Genomic DNA, 20,027 nt, shown 5'->3' on the forward strand with positions numbered 1-20,027 from the left:
TATTTTTCATTTTACTGTTCTAAAATGTGATCGCTTTCATCTGCTTCTTGTTATTTTGCAGCTATCAAAATCATAAAGAAGACAAAGGATGTGACATCACTGTTGGACAGCACCGCCTCCTTCGAGATGAGCTTGTCGCATGATAACATCCCCGTCAGGTGGATGTTTAAAGGTGTGGAGCTGAAGTCAAGTGACAAGTGTAAGATTCTGTCAGAGCGGAAAGCTCACAAACTGATCCTGCAGAACGTCGACAGCAGCGACGCAGGAGAGTACACTGCTGTGGTGGGACACCTGCAGTGCAGCGCCATGCTCACCGTGGAGGGTACGTAATGTGTATGCAATCATGATAATAATAATAAGAAGAATTAAAAGGTTAAATGTTACAATGTAACAGTCAATAGAAAAGGTTTTGGTATAACAGACATTTGTAGAACATTTTTGCAAATTGTAATTTGTTGTTTGTCGTGTTTAGATTTTTTAATTTTTACATTTTTAAAATCTCAATTTTATAGTGTGTATAAATACAATGAAAATATTACATGAAATTGAATTGAATTTGTAATATTTAGATTTTTCTCTAAATCAGTCCAATTTTGTGCATTTTTATGCTCTAAAAAGCTTATATATATATATATATGTTGTACTTTCTATGTATTTTGTTAGCATTTTGTATACAAAAAGCTGCAGGTTTCAAAATAGTTTGGCATGAGGTGAAAGGTTCAGCAGAAAAGTGAATTTTGTAATTTCTAATTATTTGTAAGTTGTATTTGTTTTGTGTTAAATAAGAATATATATGTATATATATATAATATAGACATTTCTCATTTGTTAGAACAGATTTCAGTTTGCAGTTTTATATTTTCTTAACTAAAATTTTGTAAAATATTAAATATGTTATTTATTTAAAATGTAGAGAATGATATTTAGAGAAAATATAATTTTAGTCATTACAATTTGCATTTTATGTAATTAAGAAAGAATACGGTATAATTTGCACTAAAAGTTAAAGTAATCACTAGAATGGTCAGAATTTGACCTTCCATCCTGAGAATAACACAGATGGAAAATTAGTTCCCGCTGATTCGTAGGCTTTGTCAGATGTTTTTCTTTTCTCTCTTCTTCTTCTTATTTTTTGGATTTGTCTGTCGCAGCTCTGCGAGTGACCAAACCCATGAAGAGCGTGGCGGTCCCAGAGACCCAGGTGGCCACGTTTGAGTGTGAAGTTTCTCACTTCAACGTACCGTCCACGTGGCTGAAAGACGGCGTGGAGATCGAGATGAGCGAGAAGTTCAGGATCGTGGTTCAGGGAAAACTCCACCAGCTGAAGATCATGAACACCAGCAGGAACGACTCTGCAGAGTACACCTTCGTCTGCGGGAACGACCGAGTCTCTGCAACGCTCACCGTTAACCGTAAGAACATGCTCAGATTAAATCTGTTCAAATCTCTACAGGAGAGAATGGCTTCACACTTTCACAACATTAAATTAAAAACATTTAGCGCTGTTTAGAACAGAGAAATCTGTCATAAAGACCAAAAACAAATAAAGTGCTATTTAACTTGTTTTATTTTGAAAATATTTGCATTGTCTAATTAGAAAACGGGTATAAATAAAACCATTTTATACATTGTATATACAATGTTTTGTAAATTTGTAATTAATTAAAAACATTTCATGATATTTCTGTCATTATTTTAGTAGTAGCAGGAAAAGTAAGAGTTTTATAATGATCATAGTATCAAACCACATGACATTAGTTGTATTTGTATAACATCAGCATAATCCTTTATCACTACTGCGTCCTGTAAACTTTGACCGCTGGTGTAAAACATAAAATAGACTGAAGAATATTTCTTGATCAGAAGTTAATCTTTCAAGAAATCTTCGTTTTTGTTCTGAGAGCAGATGCAAATAAACCAGTTCAGTGAATGTTCTCAGAAGTGTTTGTGGTGTTGTTGTGTTTCACCCGACCTGTTCTCACCTCTGCAGCCGTCCTCATCACCTCCATGCTGAAGGACCTGAACGCTCAGGAGAGAGACACCATTACTTTCGAGGTCACCGTCAACTATGAGGGCATCACCTACAAATGGCTGAAGAACGGTGTGGAGGTCAAGTCGTCGGACAGATGTCAGGTCCGCAGCCGGCAGCTCACGCACTCGCTCACCATCAAAAACGTTCACTTCGGAGACGGAGGAGAGTACCAGTTTGTGGCCGGCTCTGCTGCCACTGCCGCTAACCTGTTCGTGGAAGGTAAATTGATGGTTTATATGTTCAGTGTGAACAGATGATGAGCAGTGAAAATGTAAAACCAGACTACTGACAAACATTACAGACATGTGCTTTCCTTAGTTATTGTCACAATTCAGTATCAGTCAGTTCTTTTTCTGCCGTGTTACACGGCGGGTCAGGGCTGAATTCATCATACTTAACATTGTTGTCATTATTATCTGAAGACAGAACGTCCAGTAACACAGAATAAATAACACTGCTGGTGTGGATATGCAGGTATATGATGAGCCAGAAAAGCATCCAGACAAACTGCATGTTCATATACTTCTTGATTACCGTATTCTCTGGACTATAAGCCGCTACTTTTTTCATAGGTTTTGAACCATGCGGCTCATACAAAGGTGCGGCTATTCTGTGGATTTTTCTTCCACCGCTAGGGGCGCTCTAACTAGAATTAGAATCAAAACTAGGACAAAATAAATGCAAAGAAAAATACGCTACTTCCAACTACCAACGCGTTCAGAAAGGCTGGACTGCTACGCAAAGAGAGCGGCGCACCTTCAGAGCCAACCTCGCCGGAGGATGACAGTGACACGGAGAGCGAGACTGATGGAGACAGATGTGACGAAGAGCTGCTGAGTTTGTTCAACTCCGACACTGAAGAAAACGACTTCGTGGGTTTCAGCGAAGATGGTTAAAGTGACGTGATTTCAAACACACACAGGGGAAACGAAGATAAATAAATACGGGTTATTTTCTCTTGGTTCTGTCCCGTTTTAATCAGCAAAGTTGCTGCCATGTTAAAAGACACTGTTAGGAAAGGATCTATTTAGGTACATACATGTACATTTACAGTTCAAAATCATTCTGTACATGTAAGTATCTAATCTAACAACATAAATATCTGCGGCTTGCATATCTTTTTTTTTAAGTAGAACAGATGCGGCTTATATGCAGGTGTGGTTTATAGTCCAGAAAATACGGTATTATACTTCATGTTTGTCTATTTTCTTCTCAGATTCAGATAATTCCTGGACTGATCACTGCAACTGTTTTTCTTTTGTTTCCAGCCCGTGTTATTGAATTCACAAAGAAAATCAAGGACATAAAGATCACAGAGAAGAAGAAGGCTATTTTTGAGTGTGAGGTTTCTGAGCCGAACATTCAGGTGATGTGGATGAAGGATGGTCAGGAGCTGGACGTGTCTGAGGAAAGGTATGACATCATCTTCAAACAACTGTAACTGACCCGTCCTACACTTTCCTCGGTCTGACATCAGCAGGATGGTTTTGAACAGTTAAATATGAGCTGAGAGTCATTTTCCGTGTCGTGTTCGCAGGTACACTGTGACAGCAGAGAAGTATGTTCACCGTTTGATGATCCAGACGGTTCGTATGTCTGATGCCGGAGAGTATTCGGTGGTGGCCGGATCAAGCGTCTCCAAGGCCCAGCTGACTGTGGAGGGTCGCGACATCCGGATTTCTGAACCCGCCGAGCGGGAAATCACGGTGAGACGAATGTTCATTGATTCAGTGTATGTGTGGGAGTACATTATCCGTTTTTAAAGTGACAGAGAATAAAACTTGTTTAAAAGGAGAAGCTCCATGGTCTCAAATTCAGGTTCAGAATCGAGCAAGCAAAGGAGAGCCTGATTGCTGCTTTCAAAGAGAAATTCAGTAAGAAAAGCTGCAGTTACTATGCATGATACGGATACTGCCCCTTCAAAACGGAGTGCCTTTATCGGCATGACAAACATGCATGGCGCAGGTCATTCCCGTATCCCACACAAGATGAAAATGAAGACGACTACGATGGTGTAGATCTGCTTAATCTTTTCATAGCCATGACCTTTCTAGCTGGTGGTGAAGACGACAACGATCATGATGACGACGATTTCGCCTTTGCCTTTTACCTCTCTGGAGGAGTATGGTTTCTGAACTTTTTCATTTTGTCAGTGTCTGAAACCACTGAAAGGGGTCTTTTTAAATTTATAAAAATAGCCCCAGAACGAACACATGGCTGCGTGTTGGCCCTTCTGTCCTCGTTGGCTCTGTGTTGAAACCTCTTGAGCAGCAGGTTCAGAATCGTCAAACAGCACTTCTTCATATAGTGAAGAAGGAGTTTAAGGTTAAAAAGAGGTTTTCTGGAAGCAAACAAAGATGAAGACAGAACACAGTACAAGCTTAGCCCTTACAGTCAAAGTCCTGTCAAAGCATCCTGTGAGCTTCACATATGGAGGTATTACACATTTCATTTATAACTTTTTAAAAACTAGTAAACATTGGATGATTGATTACCTTAATTTGTGTACATGACAAAACACAAATAATCAATTAAATCCTTGAGCTTTTTGATAAAAGTGACAAACTGAGCTCACGACAGCCTGTCGTAAAGAAAAAAAACAATGAAAAGAGATTTTAGACAAATCAAACGATGTTCTGACATCCGATTATTTTCCAACTATTTGATGATATTTATCTGTCTATAAATAATCTAGAAATGGTGAAATATAAGCCAGCACAATATCTCAGAGCTGATGACGTCTTCAAACAGCGTTTTCTGTCAGACCTGTAGTCCAAAGCACACATTTAGTTCACAATGAGATAAAACAGAGAAGCAGCAGATCTGAGACGTTTGTGCTTGATGAATAATGACTAACATGAAGGACGTTGCTTTCAATAACAAACATGTTGGAAACTACGACTTCTTTAAGTAACAAGAAGAATTCATAGATATATTTTTGAGGAGTAGATCTGATGACACATTTGCAGGAGTCTAAATCCTGTTTCCTCTCTTGTAGGTTCTGGAGAAACACAGAGCGACCTTCGAGTTCGAGGTGAACGAGGACGACGTGGAAGGTCGCTGGCTGAGGAACGGGGTGGAGATCCAGTTCTCTGTGGAGGAAAGGTTCAACTACGTGACCATCAGGAAACTGCACCGCCTCACCATCTCTGAGACCTACAGGAGCGATGCCGGGGAGTACACCTTCATTGCCGGCAAAAACAGGAGCACCATGCACCTCAGAGTCAACAGTAAGTCCAACAGGAAGATAATAACCACAGAGAGACTGATGGAAAAATATTGAACACAGGGATTTTATTTAAGGCTGAAAACCTTTTTTTTCTGAGCAGTTTACAACTGGTTAATCCATGAATCTGCAGATTATTGTCTTGATCATACAGCGAATAATTTGGTCTTTAAAATGACAGAAAATGGTGAGACTTAACCACCACAATTACCTAAAGCCCAGTGCGTCATCTTCAAATAAATATTTAGTCAGACCAACACTCCTAAAGATTTTAACTTTTAGAAATGCTCAGCATTTTGATGGTGTGATACAGTTACAATGGCAACCTCTGCTGGTCATCGTTGGCATTGCATTGTTCTCAGGATTAAATCGGCAACATTTTGTTCATTGTTTTTTATTTATTAATTCAAATTCAGCAGGACCTCTCTGGTACATGTGTGATATAACACCGCCCCGCTCCTGATGGTCACATGATTTTTGGTGTTTTTGAAGCGAGACTGAAATATTTTTCAGTATGTCTGCTTTGATTGGTTGATTCTCTGTCATGTTGTCACTATCACTAATCATCACTAATTAGAACCAGTTAACACCATATTCACCAAGTCCATCACAAAGTGTTTTACTTTTGTCTTGCTGTATACCTTTCATTAAAAATTTGAGGAATGTGATAACAATTCTTACCTTTCCCGTCTCACCAATGTATTTTTATGCTTTGTTCAGTCCCGGAGCCGCCTCAGATCATCCGCCACATGGAGCCCCAGTCAGTGGAGGCTGGTAAACCGGCTCGCTTCTCGGTGCAGGTGAGCGGTGTTCCTCAGCCGCAGGTCTTCTGGTACAAAAACTCCCAGGCACTGTCTGCAGGCTTTAAATGCAAATTCCTCCACGACGGCAACGAGCACTCGCTGCTGCTGATCGAAGTCTTCCCCGAGGACGCTGCCGTCTACAACTGTGAGGCCAAGAATGACTACGGCACTGCCACGAGCACTGCGGCGCTCAACGTGGAAGGTGAGACAGGCTGTTGCACCTGTGGAACAAAGACAAACATGTTTCAAATCAACACCAGGACATGTGTAGACTCAGGTTTGTATGTGTGTGCTGTAGTGTCAGAAGTGGTTTCTCCAGACTCAGCTGCTACCGTCGCTCCTCCTGTCGTCATCTCACCCATCGCCAGCGCCTCGGCCCGCGAGGGAGAACCGGCCCGTTTCCAGTGCAGAGTCCGCGGAGACGGTAAGAAGACTGAAGTCTTAGTTAAAGCAGCTGAATCCAGTATTTTAGTAATGCCGATGAATGAAATGGCAATGTGAAAACTGTGGGGCAGTTAGGTGTATCTGGTAATGATCAGCCTTCAGAGACTCATCAGCTGAAGCTGCAGCTTCAGCTTTAGGAGCTTCACAGACTCTCAGCTCGTTGTTTATCTGTCAGACACGACTTCACTGTGAGAAGAAGCTGTAAAAAGCCTCCGATCACTGCCTGCTGAGCAGCAAACAGCAGACAGACTCAGGTAGAGTCCAGCTGGTGAACATAGAGCAGCAGTTAGCAGCTTAAGAGCAGATATTTCCCTCAGGAGCTGAAAAAGAGCAAACACAGAGCTCAAAGAGCGAGAATACTGGAATGACTCCACATCATGTTGTTCTGGAGCTGCTGGAGGTGAAAATAAATGAACTAATCAGTTCAAGATATCAATTAGAAACCAAGTTTTGCTCTCAAATTTAACAGTGAAGCATTTTGAATTCACTGCAGCTCTGACTCCCTCCTCTGATCAAGGCTCGGGGGTATTGCAGTATTGCAGTTGAATCAACTCAAACTGGTTGTCAGGCCTGGTCACACCAAAACCTGGCACTGTAAAATTCATCCACCTGTCTTTGTGAAATATTTGGTTCTTGTGTCTTGGTGACACAGTGACCACATTCAGGGCTGGTTGATGAACCACTGCAGCTGACCTGCTTATCATTAGCCAGGAACGTGCTACCACGGTCAGTAATAAAAATATCTGCCTCTCTCTTCTGTCCAGATGTGAAGATCAGCTGGTTCCACAAGGAGAAGGAGATCAAGCAGTCAGACTTCTTCCGGATGTCTCAGTTTGATGACAGCTGTCAGCTGGAGATCTCCAGGGTTTACCCGGAGGATGAGGGCGAGTACACCTGCGTGGCCACGAACAACGCCGGAACCGCGTCCTGCTCCGCCACTCTCACACTGGACGGTAAGTTTGTTACCAGTAAGAAATGGCGTTTGCACCCCTGCACTGAGACTGTAACTGACAGAAGCCAGCATCAGTCCAGGTTACCGTGGTTACAGTTCACAGAAGTTAAAACATATTTTTCAACTGCTCTCAGTAAAATGCAGGTTTATCGACATTACAACCGATCTGACTCCGGTCAGTGAAGTGTGAAACATTAAACACAACAGGTAGGTTAACAGCTAGTCAAACTAACGCTGTGGCCTCACTAAATTTTCGTCATTTAATAAACGTTATTACCATTGTAATAAGTGACATCCTGGCTTCGCTAGAAGCAACAGAAACACATTTAAGATTTAACGAAGTGCTCGTACTTTAAACCTGGTGTGAACATACCTGCCTGTCCAACCACTGACCCAACCTCTCCCTGAGATGTTTCTTAGAAAGAACAGTCATTATTCACATGGATAGAGAGGTGAGAGAGAGGTGAAAATGGGCACTGAACAGTTTCTGAGGAGCAGATTTAATAAATAATATGTTTTTCCAACAAAAGCAGACTGGTTTTGAACTGTAAATCCCCGAAACTCTGCTGATTGGGATGAATGTAAATCAAATAAAGCCGATAAAGCCGACAAACATGCTTCCTTTCAGGGCAAAATCAAACAGCGGACAGTCCTGCTGAGTCTCAGTGGCATGTCTCCAGCGGCGTCACCAGTCTAAGGAAACCTTCCATTGGCCAAAAACCAGTTTTCATCCAGCCAGTCAAAAGCTGCGCGGTGCCACACGGGGAGGTGGCCCGCTTTCACGCATGTGTGTCTGGCACGCCGAAGCCAGAGATTAGTTGGTTCCACAACCGGCAGCCGGTCCGGCCCACCAAGAACGTGGTGTTTCATTTCGATGAGGTGACAAACACCGCCATGCTCATCATAGTCGATGCTTTCTCTGAGCACGCAGGACAGTACACCTGCAGGGCGGTCAATAACGCTGGAGAGGCCGCGTGCTCGGCCACCCTCACCATAACTGAGGAGGAAGAAGGTAACTTCTGGATCCGTCGACTGCAGCTACATTCCTTCTGAAACCCGTTTCTCCTCCTGCAAGATTAATTCACCTTCCTCAAATACTTGATACCTAATGTCTCCAAAATACTAAAAAGGATGTCCCGAACCAATCTGCTGAATTTGCATTCGATAAGTTAGTTAGTTAGTTAAACCTTTATTGAACCAGTAAAGCCTCATTTAGATTAAAAATATTCTTTTTGTCAAGATAGGCAGCAGTAAAAAGACAGATACACAAAACGTGCCACAAAGTCCCAAATTAAACAGAAATGTGATTATAACGTCATGAATAACATCTATTAGACAGTCATGTAAAAGATTTCATCCTCAAACAACCTCAAGAGCTGTCTGTAACTGTGAATACAACTATGACCCCGAAACAGTCCCTTAATGAGACTTATACAACAAGACTCTGAAATAACCCAAAGCATCAGCAGCCAGAGGAGAGAGAGCATCTAGTTTCAGAAGTAATGATTTCTGTTCACAGAGAGCGAATTTTGCAGTTTTAGATCACAATGCAGACAGAGGGAGCAGCGACAGAAACTCCCTTTGACTAGAGAGATAGATAGGTAGATAGATGGATAGAGAGATAGGTAGATAGATAGATAGACTTTATTTATCCCAAGCTGGGAAATTGCAGTGCAGCAGCAGCATTACACACAGTGAAATAAGTGGAAAAATTCTGAAATAAGACTATAAAGAGCAAACTATACATAATAAAATATCAAAATAGCAAGCAGTAAAAAGATTATATACATAATCATAAAATAGCAAAATAGTAAACAGTAGTACTGAAAAGTATTGCACAAAAAAGAATATCTACAGCAAAGTGGCAGTGTGTAGAAAATAAAGTGTACCATGACTGTAAGCATAACACAGTGAAAAAAGTGAAAATTTATGAAATAGGACTATAAAGAACAAACTATAATAAAATATCAAAATAGCAAGCAGTAGTGATAAGTGATAAGTATATTTTTTAGCTGTTATTGTACAGTGCAGTGGCATGTGGCAGGAAAGATTTCCTGTATCTGTCCCTAACTGTATTTGATGAGAGCAGTGTGAAGCTGAAGGCCACTGCAGTACGTAAGAAAACACATCAAATCAGACTTACTATCAGCAGAAAATACTCAGATCAAGACTGCAGGAAAAAAAACCTTTTATGAGAGATTTTTTTTTTTTTTTTTTTTAAATAATTAAAATAGAAAAATGTGATTATAGTAAGTTGAGGAGTAACAGCTTGGAGTAACACGGACAATAACTACAGCCCAACCAGTCCTGGATTCTAACATTTTTGATTCAGATCCCTTGTAACCAAAACCCTCCAGTTGGAAAAACAAATTCCTCTCTGATTGATGAATAATGTAATGGAGACAGTACATCTTGAAGTGGCCCAGGGAAAAAAACCTGGATCGGGACATCCTCAGCCCTCCTCCGGATTTTACTAACTGCACAGTTCCAGAAAGAAGAACCACTTTGTTCACAAATTCACCAGTTTGTTTGAATCGTGGGATTGTCACCTCACCTCTCTGCTCGTCCCTCCTCAACCCTTCCCACAGGAACAAACTCATCTCTCCACCCACCTTCATCCTCTCCGTCCTCATCCTCCTCTTCCTCTCCCATAGAGGAAAACTCTGGAAAATGCATGAAGCTCAATATGTATAACCTCTTTGTTGTACCTCCATCCTCCAGCATTTTCTCCCTCTGTGTTATTTAACATAATTGTTCTTTCCAACCAATCTTTGGTCGACAAATGCTAATGGAAATCTCCTCTTTTTTCCTCTTTTTGACAATGAATGTTTAAAGATTTGAAGAGCGTCGCTGCGTCTGTCCTGCATAGCATCAATGTGCATCACAGTGTGCCGATGAAATCTGAATTCCTGTAATCTTTTTCCATCACAGTGACTCATGTGAGAGAGCAGATTGAAGCCAAGATTGAGCAAGAAGTCAAAGGTAAGGTCATGTCAGGTTTCTGACCATCGTGTATCGAAAACACAAGATTATTTTCACATATGAGAAGCAGCCGTATTGGAAAAGGGACAGTTTAACCAGGTTTTACTTGATTGTAGTCTGTCAGCAGGTAAATTTGATCAGAGTGGTGGCTCATTGAAGAAATTTGTCAGTGCATTTATGATGGATTATAGTTGGCCTGCATTCACAGACTGCCTTTAGACTTTGGAAATGTGTCATTATGTTGAACTGTCCCTTCAAGTGATGTTTGAATTTCCACAGATGCATGTCATCTCTATGTGTCTTGATAGAAGATTCCTGTTGTGTGTATTATTTGACCTGCTCTTATTCTGATAATACTCCATGGTTTCCCCCAGGCGAGCACTGGTAGAACTTGCTTGTACCAGTTTTTGACACTTGCGGTTTGCATCCAAAAGTCCTTTCGTTTTGGCATGAAGGTTCCTCTGACTTTTTTTTCCGCAGACAAGGCACAGGATATGTATCTTTTAAAGCTTCCAGACTTGAAATGCCCTTTAAAAGATATGGAGATTTACTGCACATGGAACTGAAACCTTCCTTCTGCAAAATATTTCTTAGCCTGGCTTGCAGATAGTGGGATGTGATTCCTGTGGTTTGCATTTTAAATAACACCAGTAAACTATATTAGTTCGAATAAACGCCTTCTCACCCAATTTTACAGCTTCATTTGTTTAAGTTTTGGAATCTAAGAGATGTCTTGGAGAGCTTTGCTTCTCACTGATACTTGTGCATCATTTATTTCCTCTTACGTTTAAGGATTAGAAAGGGCGTTTATTCTCCTGTCTGCAAGTCAGGTAAGGAATATTCTAGCATAAAGCCAAAGCAAATACCAAAAAGCAAAACAAGCGAATGTTAGCAGCCCATCTTGGAATTATGCTTTTTTTAATAATAATAAAGCAATTTATGTTTTGAAGAAATTTCCACAGACGAAGGATCAAAACTTCCTGCACGTTTATAAAAAGAATCAAGTCTTGCGTTTATTCGAACAAATATGGTGAGTGAAATTATTTCTTATGGCACTGTGACTCCCAGCATGCATTTAATAATTCCATTAATGATTCATTCAAATCCTTTTCTCTCACTTTTACCCCTGGAGGCTGTGTTGTTCTGACAGTTGTTTGTTTTTCTTTGCAGAGCTGTTTTATCATGAAGGCAAAGAAGGAACACCACACAGCAGCACAGAACTCAGCGCCACTCGACAGCTGAGAGGAGCCTTCTCGGACACAGAGGATTTCCTTGATCACGGCCTGGTGTCAGCCAATCGTTGCTCCAGCAGAACCTCCTCCATCACCTCGTGGGCGGAGAACATCAAACCTTCTTTCACCCAGAAACTCAAGTTCCAGTCGGTCTTGGAAGGTGAACCAGTTGAGTTGAAGTGTAAACTGGTTGCTTGCCCTCCACCAACTGTCCTCTGGTTTCATAATAATAAATCTATTCATAAAGAGCGTAGACGTAGGATCTGTACTGACAGCAAGATGCATATGCACATTACCAGTCTCGTTATCGATAGCATCAAAGAAAAGGACTCTGGCAGTTATAAGGTAATGGCGATAAACACGGAAGGTTCTGCTGAGTCCACAGCATCACTTTTGGTGTCGCTGAGGGAAGAGCAGTCTGCTAACTATTTGGGCTTTGTTAGACGCTCTGCCAAAGCCCATGAAAGCATAGACACCATGGCAGAGCAGAGGAAAGAGAGGAAGTTTAGGGTCGATCTCAGGTGTGTAGGGTCTCCCTTTGACAAGATGTCCAAAGTCCATCAGGGAAGATCTCGATCTAAGAACTCCCTGGTGCGGACTGTGTACTTCAAGTCTGGTTCTCATTCCAAAGAAAAAGTGTCAGAGAAAGAATGCAAACGCTTGGAGACTGCCTCTGAGCGTGCCCTGTCCCCTCCCCCCATGTTTGACAGGTCTGAGCGCTTTAATGACAGATTCAGCGATATCTACTGTGACCGGCGCACCGGTGCCCAATTTAGTGACAAATTTAGTGACAGATGCAGTGACAGATACAGCGAGAGGTTCAGTGACACTGAGAGCCTCCACAACGAGGTAAGAACAAAACTTACCACACTCCAAAAAGCTGTTAAACAGAAGAAGAGGCTTTCTATCTCTACTATGTCCTCCTCTGAGTTTGAGTTGGACTCAGTTGCTAGTGAGTCAAGCTATGCAGATTATGTGGAGAGGCTCAGGGTCAAGCCTGCCTCTCTGCCTGATGTCCAGCATTTCAATCGACCCTTCGATTTGGGAGAAAGCCATAGGGATTGTCAAGATAAGACTTCTAGCCGGGTGCCCTCTCAGCCTCGTGTGAGGCATTCATTTGAGCCTCAGTCTAGGACAAGGGCCATTCAGATCATGAGAGGTGAGTTGGTTGACACTCTGGTGGATAAGAAAGTCGAGAGTTTTGTTGAATCTCCAGCAGATGTTAGGTTCAAGCAGGTGGTAAGTGAACATCACAGTGCAATTGCTGATCAAACCATGGAGCCTACAAAGGTTGTAGTTGAGCTTCGTCACGCTAAAGCCCCATACTCTGAAACATACCCAGAAACTACAACATACAGCGAAAGAAAGGAATCTGTTAGAATTGTGCCTACTCAAGAGGAGCTACCACTTTATGAGGCAGTAACACCGGAGGACATAGCCACAACAGAAACAATTAAACCATATGGAGAGGAGTTTCCAGGGGAATCTTTGAGGGCTCAGTATGAGGAGAGCCTTGAAGCTGAACTGGTTTGTGAGGATAAAATCCGTGCCTTGCGGATCAGGAAATGGCAACAAGGGAATAGGATGTCAGAAGAGGAGACGTTTCACCCTGACACTGATCCGCACATGCCAGCAGAGACAAAGTACATGAATACTGGAGGGCACATTTTCACCCAGCAGGAGGTGGTAGAGAAAAGAGCAACTATAGGAACTGAGGACATACCCTCCTCTTTCCATGAATCACTGAGAATGAAGGCAAAGTTGGCAGACCCAGGAGATGAGACTGTGTCAAAACACGAATCACCTCAAATAAAAGCTAGAGGAGAAGTGGAAATGTCTGCATCCTTGCTTACAAAGTCAGCCCCAGTGGAAGCCAGGTTAGAAGAAATGGAAGGGGAGGCACCACTCATGCTGGCACAGAAATCCCCTAGAGTACAAGCTAGGGAAACAAAAGTGGAAGCAGCGTTGTCACCTAGAGCCAAAGCGAAGGCAGAGGGCAGACTTGGAGAGCCCGGGCAAAGGCAAGTCAAATCTATCAAAGACAGGTTCCTCAGTGAAGCTGTAACACCAGATCGCATAGCAACAGAAGCAGCCGAGCCATCTGAACAGGAGTGTGCAGGGGAGTCTTTGAGGGCTCAGTATGAAAGGAGCCTGGAAGCTGAACGGATGCAGTGTGAAGAAAAACTCCTTGCTTTGCGTATCAGAAAATGGCAGCAAGGCATGCTAATGTCAGAAGAAGAGACACTGTGCCCTGAAACTGATCTGCCCGTGCCAGCAGAGACCCAGTACATGGAGCCTGAGAGGTACGTTTACACACAGGTGGTGGAGAAAAGAGAAACTCTAGACCAAGCTGCCAAGTCAACACCTAGGTCACCTAAAGTAAATGATAAAATTGAACAAGAAGAAACTTCTGCCCCCTTGCCGAAAGCCAGAATGAAATCCAGACCAGATGAATTGGAAACTGAGGCATCAGTTGTGCTGGCACAAAAATCACCCAGAATAAAACCTAGAGCAACAAAAGCGGTATCTGAATCATCCCCTAGAACAAAAACCAGAGCAGAGAAGATGTTGTTTGAGAAGACAAGAGAAGAACGTGAGCTCCAGCTGTCCAGGGAGAACATCTCTGAGCTGAAGAGCGAGAGTGAGAAGTTCGTCAGTGAAGAGGAGGCCTTGACTCAGCGGATAATGAAATGGCAAGAGGATGTTCTGATGGAACAAGAGCAGGCTGTGACCTGCCCTGACTCTGACTGGGTGGAGGGTTACTCACCAGTCCAGACAGAGAGGACCACTGAAGACAGAAGAAATATTTCAGAGGCTTCTGTTTCAAAATCAAGTATGCAACCTGAAATGGTCCACAGGAAGCCTTCCACAGGAAAAACAGCCAAAGAGGAGTTCCTTTTGAGCGAGTCAGTCCCTGCCGGTTCCCAAGATCCACGGGCTGATAGCCTGCAGTGGCCGCCTGCTGGTGAGCTGCTGACAGAGGGCCGTGAAACCAGGTTGCAGAGGGACAGCGAGTACTTTGTAAGTGAGGAGGAAGCACTTGCTCAGCGCATCCTGAAATGGCAACAAGATGTTGTTGAACAAGAGGAAGTAACTGAACTAGAGTCTGAGTGGGCATTGGAAAATCAATGCAAACAACCTGCCTCTGGGTTGCCCTTTGAGTCCCATGTTCCACCATTTGATAGTGGACCCCATCGTGGTGGCTTTTCTCATGAAACCCCCACCAGTGACTTTCCTGTTTCACATTCAACTCTTGCTGGTGGAGTCTTACCATCCAAAAAACCTTCACTTTATCAACATGCCACTGGGTATGAGCCATCTCCTCCCGGTGAGTCTTCTCCCATAAGAAGGCGTTCTCCTACATGTGGTGGTTTACCGCATGATGTGGGTGTGACCACTGAAACTTCTTATGATTTAAAATCTGCTGTAAAAGATGGAACGAGTAGTGAAGCTTCACCAGTTCACATATATTCTCCAACCCAGATTACTACTGTGCCTTTTGAGGGACATGAACTTGCCTCTGCCCGGGGAGAGAGCCCCCATAAGCCCTCCAGAGAGTTTCACTCGGTCAGGAGACGCTCCCCATGCCATAGTCCACAGGAGGATCTGGAAAGAGAGGCAGAAAGCAGGCGGAGCAGGGAGCCATATGCTATTGCTGTTGATAAATCCAGCAGCCAACGCTTCCAGGCAGAGTTAAGAGAGGAGAGAGGGATCAAAGAGGAGATAGGAACTACCAGAGACAGCCGAAAAGGGATACAACAGAAGGATCTTGCAGGTATGAGGAGAGAGGAAAGCGACAATTTGATAAAGTCAAAACATAGTAGGGAAATGAGTGCAGAAATATGTGAACTCAGAGCTATAAAGGAGGAGAGGAGAGTCCAAGAGGATTCAGATTTCAAAGAGGGAGCTTACCAAACTCAAGAATTGAACAGGGTAAAAGAAGGTGATACGAGTGCCAGAAACTCCCGTCCAGTATTTGTGAAAGAAATATCTTCCGTTAAAGCAAAAGTCGGTGAGATGTCAGAGTTTACGTGCCTGTTCCATGGTGACCCTCCCCCTACAGTCACCTGGCTCAAAGATGGCCACCCGTTAGCCCACAACCCTGACTATGATATCTTGAGCAAATCTAACAAATCACAGCTCACTGTCTTTTATCCAACCACTGACCATGAGGGGACATATGACTGTGTCATAACCAATAAACATGGCAAATCCATCTGCAGTGGCACTCTCAAGATCTCTGATAAAAAGATGGTAAGAACGTCAGGGGTCACGCAAGAGGTGGTAGTTACGGAGGAACTAGAGCAGGGTGTGGAAAACCAGGAAGGCATGATAGAAGAAGAACTTAAGACCTACATGGATTCAGGAAAGGCAACGCTGCAGGTGCCTCAGGAGGTGATCCACAGACGTCACTGCTCAGATGAATCTTTTAGCTCTTCACCTGTAGAAATCAGAATTACAGCTCCTACCCCTGTACCTGGGATGACAGAAGAAAGCAATGAGGACAAACTTCAGGCTTTTACAGACAAAACTTCAGATGTCCCAAGTGATGAGGGAGCCTCTCAGACTGTCAAACACAAATTTACTTTCTCTTTTGATGTGGTGGGTGAAGCTCCTCACATGGTCAGTGAATTAGAAAATATTACCTGCTCTGAGGGCAACACTGCTGTGTTAGAGTGTGTAATCACAGGTGAGCCTGCCCCAGAAGCTGCATGGTATTATAACAACGTTTGCATAAACGCCATGGCTGGAAAATACAGAATTGAGGTTGATGATAAAGTGTACCGGCTCTATATCAATAGTTTTACATACACCGATGCTGGAGTGTACAAATGTGTTGCTAGAAATAAGCTAGGAGAGGTCACAAGCATCTCTCATGTGTCATTTCAAGTTGCAGAGCCTATGCAATTTTCAGAGGGGGGTGGTAGTATTGAGGATGATATTTTTACTGGGAGAGTGAGGAAGTCTCATAAACCTCTGAGTAAACAAGTTCCACTGGAAGCGACCACCAGAGTCCAAAAATCTAGGCCTGGTGTCCCTGGAGAGCCATTGACTATATCTGGCTGTGGTCTGCCAGCCTCTGCTGCTGTGATAAAAGTTTCTCAGATTAAACAAGCTTTTGAGTCAGACTCTCCAGATGCATTACGAACACCCCCCAGTCCCGAGGAGCAGAGAAAGGAAACACTTTTCCCTGAGGAGTTTATACCTGCCGTTGCCGTTTCCCTTGACCAGCAGGAACAAGTAATGGAACCTGACGTCATGTATGCAGAAGGTGGTGATAGACTTGCTACTGCTGCAACAGTAAATCCAGGTTCTTCCAATGCTGGACCTGTAAGAGCAGAACCAGAGTTCGCTCAAACTATTTCTGCTTCAGGAAAATTTGTTTCCCCTCAAATTCCTGCTGCACCCAAACCTGTCTCTTCTAAGACCACCCATGCCACCACCTTTTTGGAGGAAGACATCTGTGTGGAACCTGGTGATGTCGAAGAGGGAGCATTTTTAGCAGAAAGCCATAGTGCACTTAAACAGTTTGTAGAGGAAGTGCAGGAGTCTCCAGAGCTGGTCAGGCCTCAGCCACGGAAACCTGCTTGTTTTCCCCAACATATGGAGGCAGGTGAAGTAGAGATGGTGAGGGAAGAGACTGTGCGAACATTTGACAGAACTAGCAGCTTCATTCCTTTCGAGCTTGAAAAGGTCTCTGCAGTGAAACGCTCTGTTAGAACTTCAGCTCCAGCCGAAGAAGCAGTTAAGCCTAAAAGAATATCTGAATCTCTCAAACCTGAGAGACAAACTGCAGCTGCAAGGTCTTCCACTATTCACAGTGACGCTGAAATTGTCCGTATGGAGATGAGTCATGCTGAGGAGGCTAGTGCTGTGGAGGAGTTGACAGAAGTCAAAAAACACATGAAACAAGAGGTTAAAGTGATTAGTGAGGGACATGATTTTATTCCTGGGAAGGAGCATGTGAGTGAGGATGAACTTCCCTGTGAGGTGCTGATTTCCATCCCAGAACCCTCATTGGACAGCGGTGTCTTCTTTAGTATACCGGACTCCCAGACCGACGTTACAGAAGTAGCAGAGGAAACGGCTGTTGATGTTGTTGAGCCTCATGCTCGAATCAAGGGTGAAGATGCTAGGATTGATGTCCATGTGAAGCCGCAACCTAAACCTAAAGTGGACAGCAGAGTTAAACAGCTTGATCTGCCTGAGGATGCTGCTGCTGAGGGACCTCAGAGACAGGTTGCATATATACAGGAAAGAAGTAGTTTGGACAAGGCTTTAGCAGCTGAAGTTCAGGGAGCAGCAGCAGCAGGTGGCTCCATGGAGGAAGAGGAGGTCACTTTTGGTCGTGTGTACGACTACTACAATCCTCCAACAGATTGGGGAAGGCCGCTTTCTCCTGAATCTGAGATGTCCATAGAAATTGGCAGCACTGTGAGCGAAGAGATAGCAGAGGTAGCTGAGAGGTTCTACACCCCAGGTTCGTCTACCGGGGTCTCACAGCCAATTGCAGAGTCCTTTCACACTCCCAAGTCTCCCATGTCCTTCCATACTCCCAGTTCGGATGCACCTGGTGGGTATATGACCCCTCAGGAGTACCCCTTCTCTCCTGTAGAACATAAGAGACCCTCAACAGGAGACTCCAGCGAGAGGTTCTTCTCACCAGTTCAGTTCTTGACGTTTCCCACTGATGAAGGCATTGAAACAACGCCTCCAGAAATAAACGTGGACGAGAATCGATTCCTCTCCAAGGGAAGAGGCTCTTTGTGTCTGGCAACCCTTCAGGAGAAAGTGCAGGGAATCCCTCCTGCCTTCCTCAAACCTCTCATTAAAAAAAGAGTGTTTGAAAATGAATCATTGACATTTTACGCCGAGGTGTTTGGCCTACCTTCCCCTGAGGTGAAGTGGTTCTGCAACAAAACCCAACTGGTGGCAGATGACAGAGTTAAAATGGAGAGAGATGGGGACAGCATCTCACTAACAGTTCACAATGTCACAAAAGCTGACCAGGGAGAGTATATCTGTGAGGCTGTGAATTATGTCGGTGAAGCCAGAAGTGTTGCTTTAGTGGTGGTTGTATCGCAGGAAGTGAGGTTCATGCCTGCTCCACCTGCTGTCACCCATCAGCATGTGATGGAGTTTGATGTGGAGGAAGATGACTCTTCTCGTTCTCCCTCTCCTCAGGAGATTCTGCTCGAAGTAGAATTGGATGAAAATGAGGTGAAAGAATTTGAGAAACAGGTTAAGATCATCACCATTCCTGAGTACACAGCTGATAACAAGAGCATGATCATTTCTTTGGATGTGTTGCCAAGTATTTATGAGGAGGGCGCTGTGGACTTTGTCACCCAAGAGCATGATGATTTGAAAATAGCTTTCGAGGTCACTGAGATGCCTCCAAGATTCATCAATCCCATCTGTGACATGGAAACCCCAGAAGGTACCACTGTCATGTTTGAGTGTTCACTGATGGGAATTCCATCCCCCATTGTGTCCTGGTTCAAAGGTGACAAAAAAATTCCTCACAATAACAAAAAATATTTGCACTCATCTGATGGAGACAACCACTTCCTGAAGATCTGTAAAGTCACAATACCGGATAGTGGAGTATACACCTGCAGGGCTATCAATGTTGTTGGGGAAACTCTGTGTCGGGCCTCCTTGGTGGTGTTAAATGCCAAAGCTTTCTCAGGGAAGACCAGAGGCAGGGAGTTGACTGCTGTATCACTTGGAAGTGCTAAAGTCCAGCCGCAGAAGTTCGACCTGGTGGTTGGCAACACATCGTTTGATGGCGAACAGGTGTCAGAAATTGAGCTTGAGTTTGAGTTTGAGCAAGAGGCAGATGAGTCGCAGCGGGCAGTCAGGCTGGTTGCCAACACTGACAATGAAATGAGTGAACAGGGAGAGAAATACGTTAGCATTAACTTTGATGTATTTGCTGAGCCAGCAAAAGATGACAAGGTAGAGTTCAAAGGGAAGTCCTCTGATATGTGTAGCTTCCAGTTTCAGGTGACTGAGACTCCCCCCAAATGTGTCATCCCATTAACTAATGTTACTGCAGCAGTAGGGACACCAGTTATCCTCCAATGCCTAGTAAGTGGCAAGCCAAACCCCACAGCTGAGTGGTACAAGGATGGAGACCGTGTCACAGACACCAGGTGTATAATCCAGGAGAAAACTGCAGGCCATTTCAACCTGCTCATTACTAATGTGACCCAGAGTGATGCTGGCGAGTATAAGTGCATAATCCAAAACACAGCCGGTGGCATTGAAACTACTGCCCTGCTAAAGGTGTTTTAGATATTTGAAGGGCTGGTTGCACAAAGATAAACTTACTATCCAAGTCCTTTCCTGC

General features: G+C 43.6%; 1 protein-coding gene across 1 annotated transcript in view; it reads left to right on the forward strand.

Moving 5' to 3' along the window:
- LOC121616391 (titin-like) overlaps positions 1-20,027 on the forward strand; it is a 210,465-nt gene that overhangs the window by 20,644 nt on the left and 169,794 nt on the right. The window contains exons 27-36 of the mRNA XM_041951134.1: positions 62-322; positions 1,152-1,412; positions 1,991-2,251; positions 3,301-3,445; positions 3,570-3,738; positions 5,031-5,262; positions 5,979-6,263; positions 6,360-6,485; positions 7,270-7,458; positions 10,389-10,439. Of these exons, the coding sequence (XP_041807068.1) occupies positions 62-322; positions 1,152-1,412; positions 1,991-2,251; positions 3,301-3,445; positions 3,570-3,738; positions 5,031-5,262; positions 5,979-6,263; positions 6,360-6,485; positions 7,270-7,458; positions 10,389-10,439 (1,980 nt within the window). The remainder of the gene's footprint in view (positions 1-61; positions 323-1,151; positions 1,413-1,990; positions 2,252-3,300; positions 3,446-3,569; positions 3,739-5,030; positions 5,263-5,978; positions 6,264-6,359; positions 6,486-7,269; positions 7,459-10,388; positions 10,440-20,027) is intronic.

The sequence above is a fragment of the Chelmon rostratus genome, chromosome 13 (genome assembly GCF_017976325.1).
Source record: "Chelmon rostratus isolate fCheRos1 chromosome 13, fCheRos1.pri, whole genome shotgun sequence".
Classification (NCBI taxonomy): Eukaryota; Metazoa; Chordata; class Actinopteri; order Chaetodontiformes; family Chaetodontidae; genus Chelmon; species Chelmon rostratus.